General features: G+C 48.0%; 13 protein-coding genes across 17 annotated transcripts; 7 read left to right on the top strand and 6 right to left on the bottom strand.

The window, feature by feature from the left end:
• Positions 1 to 164: 164 nt before the first annotated feature.
• FOXG_05752 (uncharacterized protein) lies at positions 165 to 1025 on the bottom strand (the record flags this gene model as incomplete). The annotated part of the gene is made up of 1 exon (XM_018384183.1): positions 165 to 1025. The coding sequence occupies one exon, from the start codon at positions 1023 to 1025 to the stop codon at positions 165 to 167; it is 861 nt and encodes a 286-aa protein (XP_018241234.1).
• A 478-nt stretch (positions 1026 to 1503) lies between these two features.
• FOXG_05751 (uncharacterized protein) lies at positions 1504 to 3493 on the top strand (the record flags this gene model as incomplete). Its single annotated transcript, XM_018384182.1, has 2 exons — positions 1504 to 1751; positions 1798 to 3493. The coding sequence occupies 2 exons, from the start codon at positions 1504 to 1506 to the stop codon at positions 3491 to 3493; spliced, it is 1944 nt and encodes a 647-aa protein (XP_018241233.1).
• A 186-nt stretch (positions 3494 to 3679) lies between these two features.
• Positions 3680 to 4477, bottom strand: FOXG_05750 (uncharacterized protein; the record flags this gene model as incomplete). Its single annotated transcript, XM_018384181.1, has 1 exon — positions 3680 to 4477. One exon carries the CDS (start codon positions 4475 to 4477, stop codon positions 3680 to 3682), a length of 798 nt encoding a protein of 265 aa, XP_018241232.1.
• A 1388-nt stretch (positions 4478 to 5865) lies between these two features.
• FOXG_19111 (uncharacterized protein) lies at positions 5866 to 6669 on the top strand (the record flags this gene model as incomplete). Its single annotated transcript, XM_018399300.1, has 3 exons — positions 5866 to 6038; positions 6094 to 6130; positions 6178 to 6669. The coding sequence occupies 3 exons, from the start codon at positions 5866 to 5868 to the stop codon at positions 6667 to 6669; spliced, it is 702 nt and encodes a 233-aa protein (XP_018241231.1).
• Positions 6670 to 7046: 377 nt separating this feature from the next.
• Positions 7047 to 8592, top strand: FOXG_05749 (uncharacterized protein). Its single transcript, XM_018384180.1, has one exon. The coding sequence runs from the start codon at positions 7091 to 7093 to the stop codon at positions 8384 to 8386; it is 1296 nt and encodes a 431-aa protein (XP_018241230.1). The 5' UTR covers positions 7047 to 7090; the 3' UTR covers positions 8387 to 8592.
• A 592-nt stretch (positions 8593 to 9184) lies between these two features.
• FOXG_05748 (uncharacterized protein) lies at positions 9185 to 10183 on the top strand. Its single transcript, XM_018384179.1, has 3 exons — positions 9185 to 9623; positions 9673 to 9812; positions 9867 to 10183. Exons 1-3 carry the CDS (start codon positions 9196 to 9198, stop codon positions 9941 to 9943), a joined length of 645 nt encoding a protein of 214 aa, XP_018241229.1. The 5' UTR covers positions 9185 to 9195; the 3' UTR covers positions 9944 to 10183.
• Positions 10184 to 10318: 135 nt separating this feature from the next.
• FOXG_05747 (uncharacterized protein) lies at positions 10319 to 12505 on the top strand (the record flags this gene model as incomplete). Its single annotated transcript, XM_018384178.1, has 1 exon — positions 10319 to 12505. The coding sequence occupies one exon, from the start codon at positions 10319 to 10321 to the stop codon at positions 12503 to 12505; it is 2187 nt and encodes a 728-aa protein (XP_018241228.1).
• Positions 12480 to 14396, bottom strand: FOXG_05746 (uncharacterized protein). 4 transcript variants are annotated; one of them, XM_018384174.1, is made up of 9 exons: positions 14101 to 14396; positions 14005 to 14048; positions 13814 to 13951; positions 13688 to 13757; positions 13590 to 13617; positions 13530 to 13542; positions 13054 to 13480; positions 12919 to 13003; positions 12480 to 12870 (listed from the first exon to the last, which is right to left on the bottom strand). In XM_018384174.1, exons 1-9 carry the CDS (start codon positions 14254 to 14256, stop codon positions 12728 to 12730), a joined length of 1104 nt encoding a protein of 367 aa, XP_018241224.1. In that variant the 5' UTR covers positions 14257 to 14396; the 3' UTR covers positions 12480 to 12727. The 4 variants fall into 4 exon arrangements, with proteins under 4 accessions (XP_018241224.1, XP_018241226.1, XP_018241227.1 ...); XM_018384176.1 differs by having other exon boundaries at positions 12633 to 12870; positions 12919 to 13480; XM_018384177.1 differs by having other exon boundaries at positions 12633 to 12870; positions 13814 to 14048; positions 14101 to 14364.
• A 536-nt stretch (positions 14397 to 14932) lies between these two features.
• Positions 14933 to 18353, bottom strand: FOXG_05745 (uncharacterized protein). Its single transcript, XM_018384173.1, has 3 exons — positions 17938 to 18353; positions 17241 to 17889; positions 14933 to 17189 (listed from the first exon to the last, which is right to left on the bottom strand). The coding sequence occupies exons 1-3, from the start codon at positions 18218 to 18220 to the stop codon at positions 15152 to 15154; spliced, it is 2970 nt and encodes a 989-aa protein (XP_018241223.1). The 5' UTR covers positions 18221 to 18353; the 3' UTR covers positions 14933 to 15151.
• A 39-nt stretch (positions 18354 to 18392) lies between these two features.
• On the top strand, positions 18393 to 21688 carry FOXG_19110 (uncharacterized protein; the record flags this gene model as incomplete). Of its 2 annotated transcripts, XM_018399299.1 has the most annotated exons (3): positions 18502 to 18888; positions 18934 to 20290; positions 20339 to 21688. In XM_018399299.1, the coding sequence occupies 2 exons, from the start codon at positions 18502 to 18504 to the stop codon at positions 20257 to 20259; spliced, it is 1713 nt and encodes a 570-aa protein (XP_018241222.1). In that variant the 3' UTR covers positions 20260 to 20290; positions 20339 to 21688. The 2 variants fall into 2 exon arrangements, with proteins under 2 accessions (XP_018241221.1, XP_018241222.1); XM_018399298.1 differs by having other exon boundaries at positions 18393 to 18888; positions 18934 to 21688.
• Positions 21689 to 21989: 301 nt separating this feature from the next.
• FOXG_19109 (uncharacterized protein) lies at positions 21990 to 23326 on the top strand. The gene is made up of 4 exons (XM_018399297.1): positions 21990 to 22384; positions 22441 to 22510; positions 22564 to 22634; positions 22691 to 23326. Exons 1-4 carry the CDS (start codon positions 22356 to 22358, stop codon positions 22767 to 22769), a joined length of 249 nt encoding a protein of 82 aa, XP_018241220.1. The 5' UTR covers positions 21990 to 22355; the 3' UTR covers positions 22770 to 23326.
• FOXG_19108 (uncharacterized protein) lies at positions 22822 to 23746 on the bottom strand. The gene is made up of 3 exons (XM_018399296.1): positions 23278 to 23746; positions 23088 to 23225; positions 22822 to 23033 (listed from the first exon to the last, which is right to left on the bottom strand). Exons 1-3 carry the CDS (start codon positions 23607 to 23609, stop codon positions 22970 to 22972), a joined length of 534 nt encoding a protein of 177 aa, XP_018241219.1. The 5' UTR covers positions 23610 to 23746; the 3' UTR covers positions 22822 to 22969.
• A 549-nt stretch (positions 23747 to 24295) lies between these two features.
• Positions 24296 to 26522, bottom strand: FOXG_05741 (uncharacterized protein). Its single transcript, XM_018384172.1, has one exon. It carries the CDS (start codon positions 26257 to 26259, stop codon positions 24568 to 24570), a length of 1692 nt encoding a protein of 563 aa, XP_018241218.1. The 5' UTR covers positions 26260 to 26522; the 3' UTR covers positions 24296 to 24567.
• Between the last annotated feature and the right edge of the window lie 18 nt (positions 26523 to 26540).

Genomic DNA, 26540 nt, shown 5'->3' with positions numbered 1-26540 from the left:
AGGGACCCTAAAGTTACCCCGATAAGATAGTCTTTGTCTGCAGCGTCATAATTGAGGTTGCTCTGTCTCCCCTGCAGGATGCCCGATTAAAAAACAGATTTCTTTACATTTCTGTTATGCATATGCTATACTTCGACATAATTTAATTAGTCCCATTCAACGTCTTAAGCCGAGAAGTCCGCAGTATCTATATAAGCTTGGCCCGGGAAGCCGATACAAGTCAACCCTATCATAAAATACAGGCCCCCAGAATCAATTTGTTCTTGCGTGTAGGTGCAAGTCGAAGAAATATACGTCCACTGGCCTGCCTTCGCGGTGAGATCAAAAGTCGTGGGATCCGTCCAGGCGTTATTTTGATATGAGCATATGAGCGTAGCCCCCGGGCAGAAGTAGTTTGCATTGACCCAAGCGGAGATGGTGTAGGTAACACCAGCAGTGATGGAACCCCGGAGCGGCTGCTTGATGTAGTCTCCGAGGAGTTTCCCCCCTAGGGTTGCGGCCATGAGAGCAGAATTGCGTCCGTCATGCTTGACATCAGAGGCGATGGATACGTCATACTCGCCGTAGTAGAGTTCCCAAGGCGCAACAGATGAATCGTCATCGTCGAACCCAGCATTGCTGATGAAGGGTACTGTCGATGAGGCCTCCGATGTAGTCGTCGTGGCAGTAGCAGTGGCAGCTTCAGTCGTCGTGCCTTCGGTGGTCGACATGGCAGTGGTAGACGTTTCCTTGGGGTCTACAGACGTCTCTGTGCTGCTTATGGACTCCGTGACAATGACGCTCGACTCTTCATTTGAGAAGTAAGTGGAGGAGGCTGCTACCGTAGTGGTTTCGACGAAGCTGGATGCAGATGTGGAGCCGAGTGTACTCGAAACATCACTCGTGGCGAAGCCTTCAGTTATCCTGGAGCTAGGTTTACAGGGGCCGGCTTGAGAGCCAGCCACTAAACAAGCTGTTATAAAAGCGGCGGCGTACGTCTGTGGAATCATCCTGAGCGAGCGTGTTGGAATAACGATTGCGAGCATATGATAAACAAAAATAGGTGAAGAGGGGTCATGTAAATAGAAACTGGTAAAAATCTAAAATTAAAAAACTCAATCGCTTCAAAAAGGGGTTTGTTGAGGCTTGTTGTTTTTTCTTTCGTCTAGATGCTCGCCGGCCGCAGTTGTGGAATCAATAGCGCATATTGTATCGGGCTTGGTGAGATCAATAACTCAGCTAGCGTCCAATAGTTCCACTTCAGCTGCATGGATCTATACTACAAGCTTAAAAAGAAAATTGACTAAATATTCCTCGCTCTGCTCATTGCGCGATTGCTGACCCCTGGCGAGCTGCTAATTACTGCAAACTTGGGCAGTTGAAAATAAGCGAGTTAGACTAAGAAATCAACAGAGCCATTAGAAAAAGTTCTCCCCTCTCTATAAGAGGGTATACGCGCTTGAAAGCCACCCACTTTCCCTATGATACTCCAAACATTGTAACTTCGTTATACACTCTTTCAGTATGAAACTGTCAAAGCGCCTCGCGGTCTTCTGGGCTCTAAATTTGTCTCCCCTTCCAAGCGTGCTGGCGGCTTCAACTTGCAGTCAACTATCCGGCAGCATTTACACTGGTTACAACGGCAACGAATTCGATATTCTATGCGATACTTCTACAGTCAATGGGAATATTTTTGCCTACTATTCTGAAGGAGAGCAGTTCCAGGATTGCGTGGATCGATGCGATGTTGTCCCCATTTGTATTGTTGCATTGTATTTAGACGGGAGCGGCGACTGTGCTTTAATCAACAACTATCAGGGGACTAGGTCGCTTAGTGGGAACGATATTGCTATCAAAGGAGCAGTCGAAAGTTCAAACTTCAGCATCATCTGAGGCTACATCGACGGAGGCTACTACATCAGAAGCTGCCACATCATCAGAAGCTGCTACTACAGAGGCTACATCAACGGAGGCTACTTCGACAGAGGCTACTTCGACAGAAGATACTTCGACAGAAGGTACTTCGACAGAAGGTACTACATCGGAACCTGCTACTATATCAGAGGCTGCAAGTACAGAAGCTACTACATCAGAGATATCAACAACATCAGAGACATTGTCAGTATCTTTATCATCTATGTTATCAGAAGATACAGCATCAGGATCATCATCTACATCAGAGCCTTTATCAGAGTCTACAGCATCATCAACAACATCGGTGCCGTCGTCGTCATTAGAATCTATATCAGAGACCTCGACCTCTGCAGAGTCTACTGCAGCTACTACAGCTACTACTAATTCATTTTCCACCGGTACCGCCAGTATCGAAACATCAACTGATGACTACGACGATGAGACGTCATCCCTTGAGACTCTAGCTACTGTGACTACATCTACAGTAACAGGATCCGAGATACAATCCACGACCCTATCCACCGACAGCCACAGTTCCTCCATTACAACCAATCAACCATCAGAGGGTTCCACTTCTGCTCTCTCAGCTACTTCAACTATTTCATCACAATCTTCTTTGACGACGACACCAAACCAGGCTTCTACATCAACATCTCTCCCAAGCTCTGTTACAAGCCAAGCAGGTTCCTCTCTACCTGCGTCTTCAAGGACTACAGTAACTCAGACTTATACAACCTATAGCCAGGTAGCCTCCTCGTCCGGTTCTTCGTCTTCCGACACCACAGAAGTTGGCTCCAAGACGCTTTCGACCTCTGGTGCCACAATCATAAAGACAACATCTGAGAGTCATCTGCCAACCTCTTACGGTACTACTGACAGCGTCTGGGCTGTCTACCTGACTTTAATCAAGTATGTCACCTGCACCACTGGTGTAGTTGCCGAGACAGTAACTACTGCCACATATGTCACTGTTGACAGTAACGGTGGGAGCTATGGACCTCCAGTGGTTACAACGCCTGATGGTTGTATTGGGGGTTATCAGGTAGATGCTAGCGGTCATAGTTATCCTATTGCACAACCTACAAAGGGATCACATGTCAATTCTCCAGACGGCGAGAATAGCCAGCCATCTGTTCGACCTACACTGGGATCACCAGGCAACTCTCCATCTGGCTATGAGACCGGCCAGCTTCATATTCCTACGCCAGCTGCAGAATCACAAGGAAGCTCTCAACCAGAACAAGGCAATGAGCAGCCTTCTGTTCCAGGTCAAGGCTCATCAGAGCCCAACAATGGCGAGCCTCAACCAACACAAGGTGATGCTAGCCAGACAGCTATCTCCGCATACCAATCTGGTACCCTAGTGAATCTTTTACTGTCATCGTCTATTCGTCAGGGCCAGCAAGGCATCTCAACGACCTTTACTACCGAAGCAAGTGTTACCGAAGAGATACAGGCACCCAAGTCCACACACAATCATTTATCAGAAGCTGAAGAGGCACCATCTGCACCAGTCACTATTTCAGGAGCCAACAGACATCAGTGCATGGTTTGGACATTGGTCGCTGGAGCCCTCCTTGGGTTAGGAATGTTGTTTTAGTTATATGAAGTGCTTGAAGTAGATAAAAGGCATGTAAATAACATAGACCGTCAATACACAATCCCCTTGGAACAAGAGTTCAGTGTACGCAGCCCCTGAGATAATCTAACGGTAGCTAATTACTATTATTTATGTAACTTAAAACAGATATTGCAATACTGAACGAGTTCCCTTAATCATACCGCTCTAGTTGGGAGAGGGAGTGTGTACAGTAGCCTTTGCCTTCTCGCCAGGAACGCGAACACAGTAATAGTACCCAGCCCAAAGGTTTTCACACTTGGACCCAACAGCAGGATTCCACTCATAAAACTCAGCCAAATCGACCTTGAACTCTGACGCAACAGCAGAACAAGTGTCACCCTTGGAGACACGATGGTATTCGTTGCACGACTTGGCAATTCCCTTCTGAACCGGCGAAGGCGCTTTGTTACTGGTGACATTCTCAGGAGTGGTCGGTGTCGGAGTCGCAGCCTTTTCAACACCAACACAAACATAGTATCCTTTCTTGAGACCCTGACAGTGCTTGCCAACAGCGGGGTTCCATTTGTAAAAGTCGGCAAAGGAAAGCTTGTTCTGCGTCTCGATTGACTTGCAGGTCGTGGTCTTGCCAACAAGAGCGTACTTAGCGCAGTTCTTGGCGATGCCAGCTTGAGTGGGTGAGTACTTCTTCGCTGGGGGTTTTGCTGAAGATGAACCCTTTGTCTCGGTAACAGAAACACAAGCGTATGCGTTTGCCAAAAGGGCGTTGCAATCAGTACCAGTCTTGGGATTCCATTCCAGAAAGTCGGACAGGGAAATCTTGTTCTTGGCAGCGACCTCAGAGCAGGTTTCACCCTTTTCTACAAGGTAATATGACTTGCAGTTGGAGACAATGCCCGGTTGCTGAGGCTCTGGGGCCTTGGCTGAATTGGAAGACTTGGTTGCTGCCCCAAAGACTGGTAGCAGGTTTCCAGCCAGGAGAAGGAAATGGCTGAGACGGGTCATGTTGTTAAAGAGGGAAAGTGATTTTGCTGATGGTACAAAGACGAAGTCAATTCGAGGATATTAGCTTGTGAGTGAGATCCATATGGTGAGGGGACTAGGACCTTTTATCTCTTTGAGAGTGAGTGAATTTATTTGAAGTTACATTATCCTTACAAGATAAAATGAGACAACGCCATTAAAACGCTTATTTTGCTTGGGTATATGTAAGTTGCGCTATCGTCGCCCGCCAGCCCTGGGGAAAAGCTTATCGTACGCGATAACAAGGGTGAAATGGGCTGACTGCTGAGAAAGCAAAATATTCCTAGGAAGTACACATTCTCGCCAATTTCTGTGAACTTGGTGATAAAACCAAACTATCGTTTGCGATTCCTTGTTCCAGCAGAGTATTACAAATACGCCGAATAACATCACAAGCAAAAAGAAGCGCTTTCCTATATCTACTTGCCGCTCTTCCGTGATTCTAAAAGACACTGCTATCTTTCTAAACAGAGTTTGGTCTATACTGTCCTGAGGTCTAAATACGAGAGAGAAATTAGATATCCCTAGTAATACTGCAATACTACACTTTGAGTTTTCACCACAACGGCATTACACATCAAGAGAACTGCCGGCCGTGCATTGTCGCTAATCTAACTTCAACCTTCAAATTATGCCACGGATGGCACGGAATCATTCGAGCCTAATTCACCAAGAGAGTAATCTACAGTAAGGGGCCACCTGAAAACACTTATTTAGGCGAACTTTGATGCCCCGAAGTGTTACATGTAATGGCCATCTTGGAAGACAGGGCTAGTGATGGCCGTAAGACTAAATTCGAGTGTTTACCCTGTGCAGCTCGTGAATGGTTGATTCGCTGAGGTGCCCAGGATGGCGCAGGTATGTCAACTTTCGTGTGATGATCTAAAGAAAGAATTCTTGACGGACGGTAAGGACTTGTGCCGTTTTTAAAAGATAAATCACATACAGACCGGCTGTCTGAGAGCAACCTTATAACGACGCGATGACCATAAGAGCTTAATCCTGGTCGACCAACGTCACTCTTTCAAGGTTTCCTAGGCCAATTAGCCCGTCGAATATACATACGTTTAAGCCGCGACATTGAAACTGAATGTACCATCCGTATGTCAGTGTTATCAGATTGGCAGATCAGATATGTCATAACTTTAATTCAGCCACCCAAAGTGGTTCCCCGCCTTCGCGTCGTGTCGCGCCTGGACTTTCCCCTGACAATCAACTGAAGCTCCATACTGGGCAGTGCTCTAAGGTATCTCACAGCACCTCCACTATACGATCTAGCGCTCTTAGTCTCCCATCACAGACAGACAGTACAGTTTTCCAGAGTGCCACCATGACTCCGATCCGATCGAGAAAAGCGAACTCGACCGCTGATGCCCCAGCTCCGGGTACCGACGCGCTCAAGAAGCGGATTGAAGCCCGTCGTCAAAGGCGCCAAGGACGCCTATTTCGAAAGCAGCGTAACTGATTGGGATGGCAAATATCATCATCTCATCGGAACATCTACCAGAGACATCGTCTTTGGCGCTCGATTTGTCCTTACTGAGTACGCCAAGTTGATTTCTTTCAGCCCGAGCCACGCTGAGACATGACATCATTAGCGACCATATCGATGACATCTTGGTCATGCCACGTCCAGTGCGTGAAAAGATCTGGCGTTTTGACTTCAAGTTCATCGACGTCAGCTACGATGCAAAGAACGGTGCCAGGATGTCACCGACGAAGCCGTCGTCCGTCTAGCCAAGGGTCTCCCCGGCTTGAGAACCGTCCTCTTGCCCAGCGCAAACCGGGTCAACGACAAAGGTTTCCTCGCCTTGGTCTCCCATTGTCCAGACCTAAGGCTCCTCGAGCTCACCGCGGCTTCCACCGGCTCCTTAGGCAGCACCAAGCTCAGCCCAAAGGCGTTGGAGGAGTTATGTGCACATCCGGAGTGGGCACCGGGACTGAAGCAGTTGGTCATCACAACAGATGAGGAGAACAAGGAGTTCATGAAGGCAATGCGTGCATTGGGTAAACAGAGGGAGAAGTTGGTCATCACTCTGCTTAGTCGCAGCGAGGAGAAAAAATGGGGAGACTGGGAGATATCAACAATTTCGAATCATTATATGAAGGGGCGTAAGTGTGAACCGGAAAAGACACCTCGCGGAATATTGCATCGCTACGGCAGGGGATTCTAGAAGGAAAATTGTTTCGCAGATTGTGAAGCCATCAGGTTAGCCCCAAGCTCAGGGACCCAGACTGAACCTTTTCTGAGTGTGCCTACTGGGAGATTGTAATGAAGATGATATGTTGAATAGTTTTAACGATCACCAATAATATTAGGCGGATGAACAAAAGGCCCAGCTCCAACATCCTTCGGACCTGTATTGAGCTCTATACTCTAAAGAGGTTAGGTAGTGAAAGCAACAAGGTATTAAGCGAAAAGCCTACCAATTACATGCGCTACAAAAAGCCAGTATTGGACTGTTGCTCAGCTGCGGCTGAGTTAGGCTGACTCTACCTCAAGACCAAGACGACAGAAAAACCCAAATTCAGTCGTATTTTGCAAGCTAAACTCAACCTTACCTCACCTCTCGCAGAAACGCCAGTGCTTGCAAAATGACAATGGGCACATTTGAGCGTGGGCAACGATATACTGGATTGACAAAACAGTGTCAACGGTACTATGAACAGCATAAAATGCATGCTGCGGCATGCGAGGCGAGAGCAAAAGAACTGTTCAAAGCAGTCACAGCCATTGCCGCTGCTCAGAGTAAAACTTGGGATCAGCTTCTCGGCTTATCTGGTGATTTCAACAAGATTATCTTCGACGGAGGTTTCGAATATCACGGTCCCGAGAGTGTCGGCAAGTCTCTATCATTCGCGCAGTGGTTCTTTCTGGCGTCGCTCGTTGGCCTTGGTCATGAGTTCGCTGGCGCATCAGCACTCTTGTACTACGTCGGTTGCACGCTTGGCATCGCAGCTAATAGCTACCCCGTCAATGTTCGAATGCCCGGCGCTTCGCTCTTTCGTCTTGCCAGAGATCGTCAATCATCTCGGGGTCTTCCGTGGGCTCGTATGAGTCGTTTCTTGCGACCGACTGGTGGAAACTTCAATGTTCCCATCATTGAACTTGAACTATTGTCTGGTGAATTGCCTTACGAAGATTCTACGAAAACAATTCATGACCTCGCTGCGATGCGACTGGACGCTTGTGCTCATTCGATCATAATGAAAGCCTTTTTCGATGACATTTCGAAGCTTGCAAGCAAGGTTATAAAGAGTACCGAAGATCCTTCAGCCGCCACGTCATTTGACATCTCGAAAGAGTTCGGTACCACCATACTGTCACTGAACAAGGCATGCGACAGTGTCGCCGACCAAGCTTTGGAATGGACGGGGGATTATGACAGGATCTACCAAAAGCAATACATGGGTGATGACCCCGATCTCACAAATCATGCCTTCGAACTGCAGAAAGCAGCCCCTTCAAATATTGTCAGGTTCGAAGTCTCCTACGACTTCGCCGTGGACTCGCTTTTGGCTGAGACCAAGGTCAATGACGGCATTCGGTTTGGTGGCTTCGGTCGCAATAAGAAATCGATCTTTCTAGACGATGATGAAGTGATCACGGGAGCTTCATGGAATACAGGGATTCTAACCGAGGATGCTACCAAGAAAGTCATTTTCAACTTGATTATCAATACCACGGAAAGAAGGCTAGGGCCATTTGGTACGGGTGGCGGTAAGATCAAGGCAAATGCCGAGAAACAAATCTTTAAGGTCCCTGAAAAGATGAAAGTATATGGTCTTGTTGATTCGGCTGGTAAATATATCGAGCATCGAGGCGATGTTATCATGGAGAGTGGGAGATTCATCGCGGAGCTTAGGTTCATTGTCGGTCCTGCAGAATAGCATCTTGGTCACGAGAACGAGGTTTATGAGGGACAAATTCATGATAGCTCCTATCGAACTCACTCGGACAGATTACTCAGGATTCCAAAATGGAATATGTGATTCCTACTAGGTTAGACCAAATACTCGAGTTCTGAAGATGAAACGTCCCTGAATAGTACGCTTTATTCAATAGCTACCAATGGCAATATCTGTATCCAGCTTCCTAACCATCTCCACTTCATAACGACGGCGTCTAGATTCGCCGGGCCCTAGTTTTCAAGTCGCCTTTACGAGCCCTGCATAAAGTTCGTGACACGATTCAACCGTCACTGCTTGCGAGATGGCCGATGCACTACCACGACACGCATACCAGATTCCCCTCTGACAGTACCTCCACTAAATTCCCTAGGAAAGGATCGAGGGATAGGCTTATAAGCCGGAATCAGGGGCGGATGCCAAAAAGATTAGCCTAAGGCCCACTAAATCTATATTAAGCTTGCCCAAGTCTAAGTTTTACTAAATTTACCTAAATCTTTTTGTCACTTAGGATAGAAGTCAGATGTTTTCTTGCCTCCCCAAGGCACCTCAACTCAGAAATAGACTCAGAAATAGATTTAGGCACATTCAAGTTCGTCTCCGAGATAAGTGGTGTTGTCTCCAGTTAATATCCGGCGTAGCATCTCAATTTGGAAGTTCTCAAGCGTCAGCCTCGGTATAACTCAATCCGCCTTAGTGGCCTGATTAGCGTGTCGTGGAATTTTGCATAAGAGTGCTCCGTATCTGAATCTAGGATCTTACACCTTCAGACTTCATTATCTAAAGCAAAGATGGCGCGACCAACTTCTGATTCACGGCCTAAGCCATCCACATACTTATTCCTCTACAACACCCTCTCAGCCCTTCTTCGAACAGCCCTCTTGCTGAGAACTACATATCTGTGGTTGACCCAAGGCAATGGTGCTGTGTGGGACGAACTTAACATTATAGCACGATGGACTGAGACTTTTACTGTGATGGAAGTTATCCATGCTGTTACTGGTCTTGTGCGAGCGGCTCCCGCTACAACTGCGCTCCAAGTGGCTGGTCGAAACACTATTGTCTGGGCTATTACACGAAACTATCCGGAAGTTGGTTTCAGAGATACTGCCTATAGTCTTATGCTCATGGCTTGGAATGCGGCCGATGCGATTCGATACTTCTATTTTACTCTCCAGACGGGAAGGGGATCTGTGCCAGCTGGTTTGACATGGTTGAGGTAAGAAGCAGAGTACCTCGTATAAAAGGAATAAACTGACCAATAACAGATACAACATGTTCATTATCTTGTACCCCGTTGGTATTCTCTCAGAGATGAAACTTGTTTACGAAGTCATCCAGCCATCTCAAGCTCGGAACCCAACGTATCAGTATCTACTTTGGTTTGGATTAGCGATCTATGTTCCAGGTACGTAAGCTGTGCCAATCTGCCTATTATCGCTATACTGATATCCTATCATAGCATTTTACATCCTCTTTGGGCATATGCTGTCTCAGAGAGCCAAGTTGAGCCGCACCAACCTCAAGAAGCAGATCTGATATTAGGCCAACCAACTCTCAACCAGAAATCGAAATTGAAAGATTTAATCCGATTTATGGAGGCTCTGAGCTTGAATGCGATCTTATAATAAAAAATTTCTATGGGATTTTAATAGTATTAGATTGGCTTGTGATAGACGGCGGTTAAAGTACCTAACTATAGCTTCAGTCGTGTTGGTTCTGTCAGATTCAAGCGCGCGGCAACAGTGAACCAATAAGACATTACATATTTATGCAGAGAAAAGGGGAAATGGTAAAATGAGTTTCGTAACATTCTGACATCGACCATCAAGGATTATTTCTTCTCTTATAGTTATTCGCTCGAGAAATCAGCTCCCAAGGCTATAGTCTCAATTGTGACTCCATCTGCCAAGAATGACCCCATCGCCATGGACAACTTTCCGCAGAAGCAGTACGTTTGGTACCAGGTACAAATACGAATCAACACTCGACTCCACACATATTCGATTAATACAGATACGCCAGCGGACACGCAGCCTGTTATCGGAGAGGCTGAATATTGACTTGACCACTCATTCTCTGGATGAAGCAAAGGCACTTGGTTACCACGCACTATCCTATACGTGGGGTGCGCCAGAGGGAGATGGCAAACCCACCGACTCCGACTCATGCATACTGGTGAACGGCGATAGATTCTACGTCCAACCAAACTTATTCGGTGCTCTCAATCGCTTCGAGGAATTTGATTGGTATTTGTGGATCGACGCAATATGTATTGATCAGACCAGCCAACGGGAGCGCGAGATCCAGGTCGGCATCATGAACGAGATTTACAGCATGGCAGCGCGAGTCGATATCTGGCTCGGTGTTGGCGGGAAAGAGTCAGCTGAGGCCATTCATCTGATACGGAAACTCTCCAGCTTGGCTGAGGAGACAGATGGAAGTGAAGTGAGCCTGGACAAAAGCGTAACCGAAAGTTCAGGCCTTCCACCTACTCCTTCTGTAGCCTGGAAGCCATTCGTTGATCTTCTGGAACGGAATTGGTTCCGCAGAGCTTGGGTGATTCAAGAGACCGTGCTAGCTCGGCAGACCTCTGTGTTCCTCGGAAACGGCGAATGTATCTCTTGGGAACAGCTCGCCTCTGCATTGGCGATGATCAAAAGACTGGGCTGGTTTCCCAATGGGGCGTTGGCCATGGTCAAATTGGAACAGATTTCGTGGTCGCCAGGACCTTACGCCGTTCACTTCATCACCGTAATCAAGATGTCCCTCGAAAGCTTGAAAGAGCCTCAAGATCACCCGTTGCTTTCTGTTATCGAGGAGCTTACCGGCGCTGGTAATTGGAAAACGACTGCCAGTTCTCAGTTGGCATACATGATGATGGTGTGCCATAAGTTCAAGGTTACGAATGCCCGCGATCGGGTGTATTCGTTATTGGGAATGGTTAACATGGCCGCGAGCCATATGGGAATTCCTCGATGCGATTTGGAAGTTGACTATAACGCGAGCGTCGCTCAGGTTTTCACAGCTGCCACGAAGAATATCCTCAATCATTGTAATCACTTAGGATTCATCTCTTTAGCTGGTTTTGCAGAATTCTACCACGGCACACAGAATTTGCCTTCAGAGGATATACCATCGTGGGTACCTAACTTATCCAACGAGCCATCTGCTGCGAGGACTGCTCCCATCCTTTTTGATCGTGTTAACAGCGATGATCGGTTGGACGCCGCGCGATACAGTGAGATTGGTTCTCTGGGATTTAGCATCACAGACTCAAGGCTGGCTGTCAAAGCTCAGCGTGTTGGACAGATCCTTCCAGGGTCTTATCCATTTTACGTACTCGCTTACTATTTCAACATCGAACCTTTTGCGGCCCTTCTACTACGATGCGGTAAGCGCTACAAAGTAACTGGAGAGCTCGGCATTGAAGCTTGTTGGCGTACTTTCATCTTTGGCTCAAATATATACGATTCAGTCACAGATAGCTCGGCGCTTGGCGGTTGCTTTAAAGCCTGGCTATCCTTCATCTTGTTTCATTGCTTGCGGGTCTGGGATACCTCCATGACAGTCGATCAGCGACTTTCAATCTTGGAACAATTGACAAACTTCCAATCTCTTGTAACCCGGGATGGAGATGAAGCCTCCGATATGCTTCCAAGTATCGAATGGATAAAACAGATGCTGCAAAAGCTAGGGCCTTCTGATCCTCCGGACTCACAGCTGTCGTCAATATTTTCATACATGGCGTCGAGATCCTCAATCACGGACTTTTCCTCAGAAGTTGACTTAGAGTGGACGTCCCCAGTTGCTAAGGAACTCGCCAACACGTTTTCACAGGCTTCTCAGTACGCGTCGCTCTTGGGTAGATACGCTGGCCAGCGGCGAGTTTTTCTGACAGACGAAGGGCACCTAGGGTTGGCTTTGTGTTCGGCATTTGAACCAGACAGCGTCTGGGTGGTTTCGTCTTGTCCGGTGCCATTGGTTCTGAGGCCTCGAGCTGATGGTACTTATCAACTGGTCGGAGATAGCTACGTTCACGGAATCATGAAAGGTGAAGCGGTAAAGGATAACAGCTGGGAGGAAATTACCATAACCTAATAGATGGTTCCAGATAGCATTTGCCTAACATTAAATAGAGACCATTTTTATGTGCTCCACCTACCCAACAACAGATTACTTCCGGCTGGTTGTCTGTCCTCCTCAACCTTGGATATCTCTGCAGTTTGAGCCCTGTGGCTGGGGGCTAAGAATCACGACGCGGAACTAATCCTCTCAATTCCACATTCATTGTATTACTTCAAGATCTCCAACATAGCTATCCTACTTGCGACCGTACACATAACGCACAGTCATGTAACTATGCACCTTGGGGTTCCGTATCGCCTTACGCAAGCTCATAAGAGACACCTCGTATTCTTCCTCGGGCCATCGACAAACGTCCTTCCACATCATAAGAGTGTAACCTATCACGTGTGAGAAGTCTGTCAACACTCAAAGGTTGGTAGTCTTACCCTCCAAGTCATTCTCCAGCGTGGCCTTGACAAACCGCCCGACCTCGGCGAGTTTTGGATCTTTGGGCCAGCCTCCAATAGGGAACTGCAAGACAACGTTTCAGTCAACTGTAGTCAGGCTTTGGAGAAACATACTTTGTAATCGACGGTCTCAACATCTTTGAAGCCAGCTTCTTTGAAGGCCTTCAGTTGCAAACCGTGGACGAAGAAAGGGTTGCCTAGAATTCGGCTACCATATTCGAAGAGCTTCTGGTAGGTTTTGAAAATGGGTTCTAGCTCGGTAGTCCCATCATCACTACGGAATGTGACGTCGGCCTCGCCTGACTGGACCCAGCCTCCTGGTGCACAACATCGGTATGCCTCTTTAAAGAGATTATTCCAGTCTTTAATGGCACCAAAGAGATATCGGATATGAATAAAGCTGAAATAATCTTCCTTCCACGTCCAAGGTTGCGTGGCATCATCGATTTCGAATCGAAGGTTCGGGGGGACCCATTGGGGTTGGCAAGGGGATAGATCTGTGCCGATTACTTCTGTACTTGGATATCGGTCGGCAAATTCTCTATAGACTGTAAGTAGGCGACATTTCCGGACTCGTCGAAATGCCATACATAGCCCAGATTCCTGCGAAGCTGTTAGTAGAGATCCAGAGGAGGAATTGTCCAACTCACCGCTTCCGGTACCAACATCTAGAACTCGCTACGAGAGGCGTTGCAGAAATCAGTCCAAGGACTTTTAACCAATTTGAGACTTTACGAGAACACCCTACCTGTATAGAGTCTGTCTTGATAGGGGCAAGAAACAGTTCACCATCCAAAAGAAGCGTCAAGTAGTGATGCCTGTTGTTCAGTTAGCACCTTGTTGATGCGCTTCGAGGCATAAGTTCAAGCCGTACGTTAAGTCCATAGACTCTACTTGTTGATCGTCGTTGGGGAAACAGTAATTCGCGGTAAACTTGTCGCTGTGGTACGTGCGTCCCAGGCTTCGACGGTACTCGAGGATGCTAGCGGAAACGGAAGCGGTCGAGCTCTCTCTGGGAGGACCATTAGAAACGCCAAAACTTGCGCTTTCACGATGCCCACTGACGTATCGGTCCCAATGGAAGAATCGGCATCCCCCTGTGAATCATGCTGCTCGAAAGTAAGTGCCGTCCTCAATGTAAAAGGGGTCTGAAGGACAGACATCAGAATCATCTGCAGGACCAATTTCGCCTGGAGCCGACAGAGATCTTGAAGGGGATTTCGATGGAGACTTCGACGGAGACTTCGTATAGGCAGTGGTTAATGCCAGCGCATCCGGCGGTGTCGTATTCTCTGCAGGTTTGTTTGGCATGATCATATAACAAATGTAGAGCCAGATAACGGCAGAAACAGGGGCATCAAATGAGGGGGGTTGGGAAACAAATAGCTTAAAGAAAATACATGTTTAGGGGTTGAGGCCTTTTTCTAACAGTCATCTTCAAACAGAGCAAACATGACATGATATCATATCATATCATATCATCAGGGGGTGTTCCTGTCAGCGTTAGCCCACTAATTAGGATAGCGGCCCGGGCGGCCCGTAGACCTAGCCAGCTGTCAAAATTCCGACTAAACATAGACTTCTCTCGTGATACAGGCGGCAACATGCTTGATCGTCTTTACGACGATCGTTCTCAAGAGGTTCTCCAGCATCGCTGGCTCGTCATTGACTTTGTGTCGTTGCCATCCTGATCCATCATCCGCTTGCTCTCCGAAATCCTGTCTTGGAACTTGGTCTTGAAGATACCAAGTCAATCAGGCAAATGTTCTCAATCTGGCCCCCAGACACCAGAAGCAGGTTGACCACGGCACTTATAAGGAAGACCCTTATCTCTTTCTGGCATTTACAGTGGCCTCTCTTACATTGGTGATGTCTCACGCCCCCAGAGCGATACCTATTATCTGCAGACCTTGGTACTTTTTGTGATCGCGTGAGCAGGCATCAAGTCCTCGTGGGGTCTACTCACGACTCATTCACGAGCACTTTAACATGGGAGATGATGAGGTACAAAGATCGAGTTATAACCTCGCCATGACTATATTAGTTGAAAGCTACCTGACCCTTACTTCTCTGTTCACTTAACACGTTGTTCCGCTAAAAGCTCGTCGACCTTTTCCACTATATGACTTCTCTTTTCCTTGATATCAGGCTCGCTGAGCTCCTCTATACTCCTCAACTTCCTTATGATATTCGAATGAATTCCATTAATAAGTCAGGGCCGCTCTTCTTGCTTTTTGGTTGAACCATCGTCCGAGTTAGCGACCTCTCTGGAAACCATCCAACTTCCAAATCGTCCATCAGCGTACTCAAAGCCTCCCAAACCTTGAGTTCCTTCTTGGTCATCATCAAGCCAGAATTCAATCAAGGCTCCATTATATTGGTATCCTCGATCGGAACTAGATATCACGGCCGCATCATCAATGAAGGGGCTGCCAGCTCCATCCATGCAATGACCATTGACCAAAAGGCTCTGGCACGGTGCTTCTTTCTTCTCGAGTCCTTCAGGGACCTGAGGCAGCCCTTCCTCGTTGTTATCATTGACGCCTGTCGCTCTGAACGAATCATGAACGTCTAGAGTATCCTCGTCCACACATGGTGTTCCGCAATACCCACAACAGCGCCCGGGAACAACCCATATCTCTTTACCTTCCAAGGCACAGGTGGCACATCTAACACCAGGTGTAGAGCTTTTGACAACCTTGTGGCCAACCTCTGCAGGCGGTTGGCTAGGCCCAGAAGCATGGCGGGTATCCTTTATCTCGAAATCTGATTCAGTTTTAGGGACTGGCACTTGATCCCCGCCAGATTCCACCATAGCTCTTTGTCGTAATTCTTGGGAGAACTCCGCTCGGCGCTTGTCACGTTCTGCCTTCCCTTCGAGTTCTATGTTCCCTTCAGTGCCATGCCCATTATCCAGCCAAGGATCTTTACCAGGTGAACCGCTAAATTGATCAGATTTCCTAAATCGCGGTGATGCAACTTTTATTGTATCACCACTTGATATACCATAGTTTCGAATGGGTGTACCATCGATCAACAATTTAGTGTCCTTGAAAGAAAGCTCGACCAGATATGTGAGGCTCTCAGGGACATAACTTATTCCCGCTGCGAACTCTCTTATCGTAGACACTCGCAACTTGCCATCTCTGATAGCGTGTCGGGAAAATTTGATTGTGTATGAGAACTTTTTGTAATTGAGGTAAAGAATGTCAGCATGTGCCGAGTCGAGGCTTTCTGTTTCGACGTAGCGATTCGTCATATCCGGGTCCCTTCTATGATCCAAAGACTCATCTGGGGAGTCCATGTCCAGAGGCGTTCCCGGCTGCTGGTTGGTCATATCTAGGCCCATATCTGATATCGAAGGCAGCTTCTTATCAGCTTTCTGCGGACGAATGTATTCCCAACCGTGAGCCTTCTCCATGTGCTGCTTGCAGTTTTTTTCTCGTTTTGACTTGTAGGGACAAGGCTTAAACATGCACTCATACATTATAGAGGTTTCAGAATGCTTATCGCTGTAGTGGCGGTCCCTTTGTTCCTCGGTAGGCCATCCGTGATCATGATACAGACAGGAGGGGATCGGACAGGTCCATGAGTGAGAGCCGGATTGCCAGTATCCTGGTCCAGCAATGACGTTGGTGAATGTTGTGTCATAAGTGATCCCGTCTGTAACATCGGCAGTGGCGACTCCCACCAGTCGAGAATATCGAGGACTATGTTCAGCTGCAGCTGGAGCCTTGTCTCCGCTCTCATCAGAAAGACGGGTGACATAAGAGCTGGCTTTCTCTAACTTTTCTTCTACTACAGACTCCAGCTCTTCCTGTTCCTCTGACTCGAAACCAGACTCGTCGTTCTTTTCATCTTCTTCGCCTGGAAGATGTGGCAATGCGAATAGAGCAAGATCCTCTTGATGGCGCCCAACATGCCGTTGGTATTGCTTAAACGAAGATTGTCTCTCTCCGCACAGAGGACAGTCTGCTGGCTCGTTTTCGGACTTAGGCCTCTCGCAGATAGTGAGAAGACTGTCGAGATGAGTCATTTCCGCGGTTTCTGAATGCTTATGCTCTAAATGCCGTTTGATGTCTTGCGAAGAGTCAAAGGTCTTGTCGCATCCAAGTTTGCAGGCCCATGTCTTCCAATGGTGTTTCTTGACGTGATCGGCCCATTGGTGACGTCTTTGAAAGTCTTGGTCTGGGGCCGGACAACCGAGCTCAACGCAAATGTAAGGAAACAGATCTGAGAATACGTGTTTTCTGTTGTCTCACGTCAGTAACATTCATATTGGCGAGGGAAGGGAAACTAACTTCCAATGATTCCTCGAAGTAATAGCTACCATCATAAAACAAAATGGGCACTCGAAAGGCCCATTCTCGGCTCCTGCTGGAAGGGCAGGTATCTTCCGTCTCTCTGGATTCGCAGCAGATGTTGCCCAAGAAGTCTGTGATCTCCCAGCATCCGAGGCATCATCCACGTTCTCGTCCAAAGAGATAGGTTCATTCACATTAAGCTTTTTTGGTAACGAAGAGGCTACGGTACTCTGCATTTGGTCCTTGTCATCGAGTTCGAGCCCACTCGCCAACTTGTCATGGTGCAGTTCTCTGTATTTGAAGTACTGCCTCCGCCGAGAAATTGCCTTTCCAAGTCTCTCTGCTATGGGCTTCGGGGCTTTGGAGAGCTTGTTGCATACATGCTGGACGTCAAATGGCTCGTAGCCAGATGTATCGGTTAAGCAGGCTTTCTTGAAGCGGTCGTGGGGAGAAGGATTGTGAATGGAAACTGAAAGTCTGAACAGACAGTTGATGTCTTCAACTATCGCAGCAAATATCTGCGAGAGCTCAGAATTTCCGGAGGCGCCATCTTGAAAAGGTTCTTGGTCGGAGTCGTCGTCTGAAAAATCAGCTGGGGACAGGTCCTGATCCCATGGCGTTGTTTGTCCAGTGAGGATATCCTTAGCTGTTGATGTCAGACAGAATCTTCCGCAGCTCAATTATGGCAACTCACCATCTTGCAGGGACTCTCTCAAGTCCTCCAAGAGCTCAACCAACTGATCCCGGATATTTGACGCATCTTGAAGCCTATGATCGAGCGAGCTTCTTCCTTTTCTGTGAGCACCAATGTTTCCACTCCAGATCTTGAATCTGCTCAGCTCGTTCTGTAGCTTCACTAGCGATATATCGCTCTGAGTACCCTCATCTGGAATACTGTCTGTCCATATTGTCGGGGAACTGCAGAGACTATTGAACTCTTGAAGACAAGCCGACACGTGATCAGCAATAGTATTCATGGTTGTGTGAGGAATGCAATGAAGACAGGGAGCTGCTTGTTATCCCGAGATTCATCGACTCAAGAAACATGGAAGGAAGGTTAGGGTGACACATGCCCTCTGGTGACCCATGGTAAGGTGCTGCAGATGCTGTTGGTCAGATCAACATCCAGCTGCACGTCAGCCGCAACCCCTCTTCTTTTCAACCCTCAATCAGCGCAGCTGAATAAGACCAGGCTCAGAGCCTCAAAAATCCTTCCCTCACGCTCTCGTCCCTCCGTCAACGTCTTGATTTCGTTTCAATGTCAGGCTTCGAGGTCGCCGGTATCGTGCTCGGTAGCATACCTCTCGTGGTATCTGCACTACAATGCTACATGAACGGTCTCGGCACCCTGCAGAATTTCCGATCCTACAAACGAATCCTCAAGAGCCTCATCTTGAATCTCAAGAATGAACACGCCAATCTTCAAAACATATGCGAGAAGCTTTTAACAGGAATTGCACCACAAACGCGCATCGAGGAAATGATTCGAGATCCATTCGGAGATCTTTGGAGAGAAGAAGAGATCTTCAATAAGTTGCGCTTGAGGCTCTGGTCATCATTGCAGGTATTCGATGATCGCGTGCAGGACATGAGGGAAGCTATCGAGGAGATGATGGAGAAGCTCAATGTTGGTATAGACGGAAAGGTAGGTGGTTGCGATCAGCATTATACCTAAGCTAACTCGGAACAGACCGAATGGACTGAAAGCTCTTCGATAAAGAAGCAGTTCAAGCGGGCGACATTTATCCTTCAGAAGTCCAACCATGAGGAAGCCCTTACGAGAATACGCGACGGCGTCTCTGCTCTTCAAAGGCTAGCCGTTCTGAACACAGATCTAGAGCCACATAGAAAGTCACGATCACAAGGAAGACTCAACAAACTAGTCAATGGGATGCTGAGCGGTATTTATCATGCATTGCGATCAACAATGACTTGCAAATGCTCTGGTTTACATGAAGTTGGCCTCAGACTTACGCCGCCGTCACGAACTGTTATTCCTGGGGATGACGATGAGGACATCATCAAGGAGTTGCAGTTCCGTCTTGCCGTTTCGTACCTGACGGCATCGCAAGCCAATACTTCAAAACAATGGAATGAAATTCTTCTGAAGAGCAAAGAGGACTCGAAGACATCGACGGTTTCTTTCAAAGCACAAAGTACAACTACTTCGAGGAAGACAGTTGGGTTTGCTGTCCCCTCATCTACCTCTTCGACAAACAGCCAGCAATCGCAAACAGTTATCATCGAATCAGCCTTATCAAACCTTACACTCAATACTCTCAGGACAATATCAGAGCCTGTTTGTTCCAAACACATCAGCAATCTTTGTGAAGCAATGCAAACGATGGGGAAGAGAAAGCAGGGTGAGAGATGTGGACATATTCAGCACTGCTACATGACAGAAACTAAGAAGTATGATGTTTATACACTTGAATGTCTGGGCAGTTGTGATGAATGGTCTCTAGTACCACTAAAACAAGTCCTTCAAGATCCAGCGCTGCTCTACGGTGATAAGCTACGCCTGGCTTGGATGATTGCCTGTGGTGTTTTGCAGATGCAGGGTACCCCTTGGGTTGCGGACATTCCAAGAAGTGAAGATATCTTCATTGCCCAAAAGGGTGGTGTTCATCAATTTCAGCATGTTTTTGTCCTCAGACACTTCCCAGAATATCCCAGAGTCAACGCATCAGTATCACCGACCAACCCGTTCATGCTTTATCTCGGAATCCTACTCATCGAGCTCATACTTGGACAGTCAATAGCAACTTTGGATTCACCCCAGACTCAAACATTAGAGCCTGGCTTACCGAGACATATCCTTGACTACGAAGCTGCCAATAAGCTTTTGGGGAGAGTCATGATGATTGGTGGCTCTGGATATTACAATGCGGTTGAGCGATGTCTACGATCGGATATGCAAATCGGTACGTCTGGGAACTCATGCTGTTTTCAAGGGGATGTGATTTCTGGAGTTCTTGATCCTCTTGAGCAGGATTTACGAAGATTGGTTGCATGATCAAAGTTTTGGTTGTCAAGTTAAGCTTCTCGTGAGTAGCCACACTGGGAGGGCTCGGTGGTTGTTGAAAGCATAACAGTGACTCACTCACCTTTCGTCGGACTACAAATACCAACGTCCGCAACTTCTCAACGATCAACAAACCCTTCAAGCGAAAAGCCAGTACGAAAATCGCATTCGCAGACCTCCTGTCAGACATCACGCCCGCCCTGCTGAAATATGCCTCGCTACATCTACATCAACGGCTACCCCGGCATCGGGAAGCTCACGATCGCGAAGGAGCTCCAGCAATTACTCCCCAACTCCAAAGTCTACCACAATCACCTCCTCATCGATCCCATCGACGCCCTCGTTGAGCGCTCATCTCCAGGCTACCATGAGATGCGAACGGGTCTACGGCGATACGTCCTGAACGAAATCGCGACGTCGGAATATACCAAGGCTAAAACGTGGATCTTTACGGATGCGCGAGAGGCAAGCGCAGCGGGAGAAATGGGCGCGAAGGATTACGAGGCTGCGGCAAGAAAGAGAGGCGTTTCATTTATATCGATCGTGCTGGAATGCGAGATTGAGGAGAACATAAGGAGGGCGATCAACCCGTCGCGGAATCAAAACGTAGACGCGAAGCTCACAGACGAGACGATATTGAGGCCGATTTTGGAGAACGAGACAATCTATCGTTTCGGGAATGAGACCGAGTTGGTGCTGGATGTCACGAAATTGAGTTCGAAAGAAGCTGCTTTGCGGATTAAGGAGCATGTCGATCGGTTGGCTGCATGTCCGTGAGTCGCATGGTTGTCCTTCATGCGCCCGCTTCGCTCAGGTCGAGTCAACAGAAAGCCAGGCGCAAATCAAAGCGCTCGGAAGAGCTGCGTGTTGCGCCGAGATGCACTTCAGCAAGGTGCCTTTCTAATCATGTGCGAGAAGGCGAATCACTAAAGATAGCAACAATTGAGAAGCACCCAACGTTAGCATGAACCAACTGCATACATCAATTGGCACAGATTCCGTCGGCGGCTGCATTTGTCGGGCACCGAATGCGGCGCAAACCGGTAAGCGATACAACGTAACGGCAAGTTTCTGTCGTCCAAGACACCAAAAGCTGAGACAAGCTCCATAACTCGGCCGCAGCCGAAAGCGAATATCCAGTGGCTAAACAACGCGCGTTAGAGGAAATCGGTCCCCGCGGCTTTGGACAGCTTCAATTCGCCATTGTTGTATTCGTAAATCGTGGCGGTACCTACACATACTGTACGCGCGCGCGTTGATCGTACGGGGTTCGGGAATACAGCGGCAAGGAGTGTTTCATGACAAGACAGGACAAGAGACGGGAACAGGACATGTAGCAAGGCTAACAGCCTGAGGATCAGCTCTTTATCAAGAATACGGTGAGAGCTCCGTAGCAATGGACAACTTATACCGAAGACCCTATGAAGAGCTGTGGCTCGTAATCTCGTGATAGCACTTTAACAAACTTGACTCGTGATCCGTCAGGCATTTGCTAGTCTACAATCTTCAAGCCCAACCTCTTGCGCCAAGATGGACCCTTTATGCAGGAGTGAAGCTCAGCCATAGAGGACGCGCAATTGCCAAGGCGCTCAACCCCTGCAACGTCAATTCGCAGTGGAGTCACCAAGACCCTTAGCTGAGATGGTCCGGGAGACTGCAATTTAACATTTTAGAGTAAACAGACCAACAAGGCTGTCAAAACCCAATATCATTTGCCGACTCGTAACGGAACGTGCCGGCATAACCGTCGCTAACTAGCAATTAGTGCAAGCCCAGTGAAAGGACCAACAACCAGTGAGTGTCAATCAGTAGAAGTGTCAGAGCAGATGGTGAAGAGTGTCTGCCAAGACTGCAGTACGGTTAAATCGGCCTTGGTGCGCGGGATACCCGTTATTACGCCAAGGTCACAGCAAAGAGCCAAGAAGGATACAGATCATCTGCGTCTCGTCTCGTCTGCAACTGCGCCCCCTGTGACCCTTTCCGCTCCAGATGGAAAACACATGGGGCTAATAATATAACTTGACGCTCTTCCTGTCTCCAACTCTGCATCTTGCACATTCACAATCCCATAAACCACATCTGTCATAATGTCTGCTCCATACGACCCCAACCAAGGGTAAGCAAGTCTCTATCACAAGAAGACGACCAAAGGAAAGCTAATGTTTGGGACAGCTACTACCCTCCTCAGCAGGGTCAGTATGGGTACCCTCCTCCTGGTCAGGGCTACCCTCCCCCACAGCCTGTAAGTTCATGAAGCTCAAGTGGAAGATGATCAGTTTCTCTAACAATGAATAGCATCAGCAAATGCAGTATCAGCCAGCCCCTCCACCACAAGAAGAGAAGAGCCACGGCTGTCTATACACATGGTAAGCTTCACTCATCCTCTACTCTTGTCTCATTAAGTACTAATTATGAATTACAGTATCGCTACACTCTGCTGCTGCTGGCTCTGCGGCGAGACCTGCGAGTGTTGTCTTGAGTGCTTCGACTGCTGCTGTTAAACCCAATAACATAGCTTAATTCACGGATTCTAGCGTTGCATTTGTTCGAAGCTCGGGGAAAAAGAAACGCATTCTCTTTTTTTTTCTTTTGTCAAACTTTTTTATCTAGCTACCATTATCATACGACAGATGAAAGTCTTGTCAGCTACCAAATACCACCACATGCAATGATAACGCTTGCTTCCTTTTCACGTGTTTGTTCAATTGGGTGGGGTTCCCACTCTGCAACTCTGACAGTTGACATTCGTTATGCATTGGAAGTACCTATACATTACTCGTTAATAAGGTGAAGCTTGTGATTGTGAGGATGAAATGTACTCTTGGCTTTGCTCATCTTTGATCTTGGTGCAGTTGCATTCTGCGGGACATGTTGCCTTTGGTTTCATCGTTGATGAAGCTGTGAGACTTGGTTCTCTGCATGGTCTACATGCTGCGTTGGTCAAGCATTGGGCGTATCTGAGCGTTTCAGCAATGTACAGAATGAGCCTGATTGGTATCATGGACTTACTCATCGCTGTTCTTATCTTTTATCCTTGTGCAATCACATTCGACTGGACATTTTTCTTGATTGGCTGTCGTAGGTGTTGGTTCGTTGACGACGATTATCCTGACTAGGCCTGTTGAGATTGTCTCTGTGTAAGTGCCCGCTGGCATTGTTCTGTAGTCTGTCTGAGGACTCATCGCCCCAAGCATGTCGGTAGGTACACCATCATTGGCGTTGTCCCTTGGTATATTGACATGGTGCTTGAGAAGTGCTTCTTGATGACTTTCATCTGGTCGCGGGACACCTTCTGCGACGCCTAGAAAGATCAGTACGCCAAGTCCTTGAAGAGACAACATGGTTCCAGCAGTATCTCGATGACTGTTTGTAAAAGGTCTTCTTCCGGTGAATGGTCTCGTGTGAATATGATCATGCAAATCTCAACATCGACCCAGCGGTTTGGTCCTGGGTTTATGTAGTCACCCTTCCCAATCGCTTGATCTCACACAAACGACCGTTGCTTTTGATCACACTCTACACACGATTCTGCGCAACGGACCTTCTTCCATGATAGATAGCGGTGCTTCGCCGGATCTGGCAGAGTTCCTTGGTCGCTGGGCAACCTCAACGGCTGTATCACCACGATGTTGATGCTACCGGCGTGGGAGACCACGCGCAATAGTCTTTTACATCATGGCGTTGCCTGTGATCTGGTTCGTGTCAGCTGAAAGACGTGAATAAGTGTTTGTGTTGAGTGACGTGATCTTTGTACAGATGATCATCATATTGGTAATCAGGAAAAGTCTATGATGAAGGGGGCTGTTGAAGCGTGGCACCAGCAATGACTGTGTGAAAGACGACACACACAAGATACCACGAGACATGGCATGCGCATTCATCATGACACCTCCAGGACTGACTCAACGGCGCAGAGCCGCATGCACTCATATCAGTAAAGGCAAGCCATGATTGCCTCAATCTCAGACCCAGAACTTGACCATGGCAATACAAAACACCAAACAATGTGTACAACCTCGCCGCGCGGCCCTGATCTCTGTCCAACACCGTTACCATCAGTACCACGCCCATCATCACACCTTATACAACAACCCTAATCCTATTCCAGCCCTGCGCCTCGCAATATCTACTCAACTCAGCTTGCCATCGCGAGAATGTCTCGGCCCAACACCGTTACGACCACCATAATTCACCGAACGGTAATCCCAGGCGAAGCCCATATCAAATTACGAAATCAGAACGCTTTGTATTCTATGAAGAAAATATCACTAACCCAAACATCGTTTTATCCAAATAGTTTTACTTCTTATCACTGACACTTTGTTTCCGCCGCAGCACAAAATCCTTCATCCGTGACACGCCCCTCCAAAACGGCCCGTCCACATCAACACCATAAGTCTCCATCACAGAGAGCACAGCGTACGACTGCATCCATACCAGCACGATAAAGTCGAAGATGTGCACGAACCACCAGAAGTGCTGGCTTCCCAGCGGACACGTGGCGTACTCATACTTCCACTCCCAAGATTCCTGGTCGAACCAGAGACTCAGCAGACCGGCGTTTCCGCCAAAGTCGCCCATCATGCTGCGGACTGTGATCTCGCGTCGGCCCGGTATGCCATCGGTGCCTGGGATTTTCAGATCTTGTGCGTCGGACCAGGTTTTTACTTCCCATTGACGCTGGGAGGGATCTGTGCCGTTTGTTTGGTTGATGTAGTGGTACGTGTCGCAGCCGGCGTGATCGTGGCCGTTGAGCATTAGACCTGCGCGGCCGTAGCCACCGCCTGGTGCAGTTCTCTTTGAGCTCATGCCCCAGATTCCTTCTAAGAAACCTCGGCTGGCATCAGAGCTGAGTTGATTTTGCTCCTTGAGACCTCCGCCGTCTGCTGCAGTATGGAAGTCGAAGAAGGGAGCGTCAACGCAGATGCCTGCGGGCTTGTACATTGGGATATGCGTGAGGATCAGAGTGAATTGACCCTGGTATTGAACGGACCCTGCGGACGAGATGACGTTGTTGATGAAGCCGTACGTCGCATCCTGTAAAGGAAGAGACTTCGCCGGTGTATCAAGGTTCATATCGTTGACAGCAACAATGCGAAGCTCGGGAATGACTCGTTTCGACTCGGGGTTGGAATCAGAGTACATCGTAGCTATCGTCTCGGGATCTGTTATGGGCAACTCGAACCGCAGCTCATAGTTCGCCTTTCCAAAAACTCGTTCAAAGCGCTCCAATCGCTCCTCGGTCAGATCTCCAGCGTATCCAATATCGTGGTTTCCTGCCACGTTGAGCATTCTCTTCTTCCAAAGCTTAGCTTCATCACTACCATCCAAAACGCCAGAAATGTTGTCATCGTTACTCGGAGTTTGCGCCAGCTCGTCGGACAATCTCTCGGTACCCTTGAACACGCGGTTCCAGAATCGTCGGCCTCGCTTCTCAAACTCCTTGTCGTCGATCCATTGACTACCGACAAGATCGCCCAGTACTGATACATGGGTAGGGTTGGACCACCAGTTAACTTGACGATAGATATGCGCCAGGTAAAAGTCGTTGCCCCATAGATCGAACCGCTTGCGCTGCGACATGAGGTAGTAGGGAAGATCCTCCATGATTATATCGACAATATCGTGTATGATCTTTCGCACTCGCTCGCGGAAGCACCAATGCGTCGTCTGAAACGTCACATGCTTGAAAACACTCTGCACATGAGGAAAAGTGCCCAGGTAGTTCGTAATAATCGAGGTATCACCTTCTAGCTGAGGATCTCCCAGCGCAAGGAGTCGAAAAGGCGCAAGCTTAGCATGATCGTCCGCAGTCGGCTTCGAAGGCCAGTGGAACTTCTTGGTCAAGTCATAAGCCTCCTGACTATCTCTCGACTCGACGGGGAATGCGCATCCTTGAACGATGGGGAAGATGTAGAGGTAGATTGTGAAGGCTATCGAGAGCGGCACCAGTAGGCCCAGGCCATGGCGGAGAAAAGCCACGACTTTCATGTAGTCGACCTCATGCGCAAGCCACGTCGGTGGTGTTTTAAAAAGGCCAACGGGACGTTGTTGGGAGCGGCGCAAAGGTTTGGTCGTGGAAAGGAGAGTTGGTGTTGGTCCCTGGTTTTAGGTACTGTACCCCTGGAGAATTGACAACACATGAAGTTTACATGGCTTAGTCATGCGACAAGGGCCCCTTTTTCAGGGAGAGGAACGCCGCATCATTGATTCAGCGAGTCATGTAAGACGGAATTGAAACAATGGCGAGTTCCTCTATTTTTAAAAATATG

Source organism: Fusarium oxysporum, chromosome 2 (genome assembly GCF_000149955.1).
Source record: "Fusarium oxysporum f. sp. lycopersici 4287 chromosome 2, whole genome shotgun sequence".
NCBI lineage: Eukaryota > Fungi > Ascomycota > Sordariomycetes > Hypocreales > Nectriaceae > Fusarium > Fusarium oxysporum.
The sequence above is the reverse complement of the archived record's forward strand: the minus strand, read 5'-3'. Positions and strand labels throughout refer to the sequence as shown.

Bases quoted from the DNA above. Each gene is read 5' to 3' on its own strand.
- FOXG_05741 (XM_018384172.1), bottom strand. From the start codon at position 26,259: ATGAAAGTCGTGGCTTTTCTCCGCCATGGCCTGGGCCTACTGGTGCCG.
- FOXG_05745 (XM_018384173.1), bottom strand. From the start codon at position 18,220: ATGAATACTATTGCTGATCACGTGTCGGCTTGTCTTCAAGAGTTCAAT. The intron at 17,890-17,937 runs GTGAGTTGCCAT...TGACATCAACAG, and splicing joins GAGAGAGTCCCTGCAAGATG to CTAAGGATATCCTCACTGGA. The intron at 17,190-17,240 runs GTTAGTTTCCCT...GTGAGACAACAG, and splicing joins ACTTCGAGGAATCATTGGAA to AAAACACGTATTCTCAGATC.
- FOXG_05748 (XM_018384179.1), top strand. From the start codon at position 9,196: ATGGCGCGACCAACTTCTGATTCACGGCCTAAGCCATCCACATACTTA. The intron at 9,624-9,672 runs GTAAGAAGCAGA...GACCAATAACAG, and splicing joins GCTGGTTTGACATGGTTGAG to ATACAACATGTTCATTATCT. The intron at 9,813-9,866 runs GTACGTAAGCTG...ATCCTATCATAG, and splicing joins ATTAGCGATCTATGTTCCAG to CATTTTACATCCTCTTTGGG.
- FOXG_19108 (XM_018399296.1), bottom strand. From the start codon at position 23,609: ATGTTGTCTCTTCAAGGACTTGGCGTACTGATCTTTCTAGGCGTCGCA. The intron at 23,226-23,277 runs GTAAGTCCATGA...TGAAACGCTCAG, and splicing joins AAAGATAAGAACAGCGATGA to ATACGCCCAATGCTTGACCA. The intron at 23,034-23,087 runs GTACATTTCATC...AGTAATGTATAG, and splicing joins AAAGATGAGCAAAGCCAAGA to GTACTTCCAATGCATAACGA.
- FOXG_19109 (XM_018399297.1), top strand. From the start codon at position 22,356: ATGTCTGCTCCATACGACCCCAACCAAGG. The intron at 22,385-22,440 runs GTAAGCAAGTCT...TGTTTGGGACAG, and splicing joins CCATACGACCCCAACCAAGG to CTACTACCCTCCTCAGCAGG. The intron at 22,511-22,563 runs GTAAGTTCATGA...AACAATGAATAG, and splicing joins GCTACCCTCCCCCACAGCCT to CATCAGCAAATGCAGTATCA.
- FOXG_05749 (XM_018384180.1), top strand. From the start codon at position 7,091: ATGACAATGGGCACATTTGAGCGTGGGCAACGATATACTGGATTGACA.
- FOXG_05746 (XM_018384174.1), bottom strand. From the start codon at position 14,256: ATGATCATGCCAAACAAACCTGCAGAGAATACGACACCGCCGGATGCG. The intron at 13,758-13,813 runs GTACGGCTTGAA...ACTGAACAACAG, and splicing joins GTAGAGTCTATGGACTTAAC to GCATCACTACTTGACGCTTC. The intron at 13,004-13,053 runs GTATGTTTCTCC...GTTGTCTTGCAG, and splicing joins TTGAGACCGTCGATTACAAA to TTCCCTATTGGAGGCTGGCC.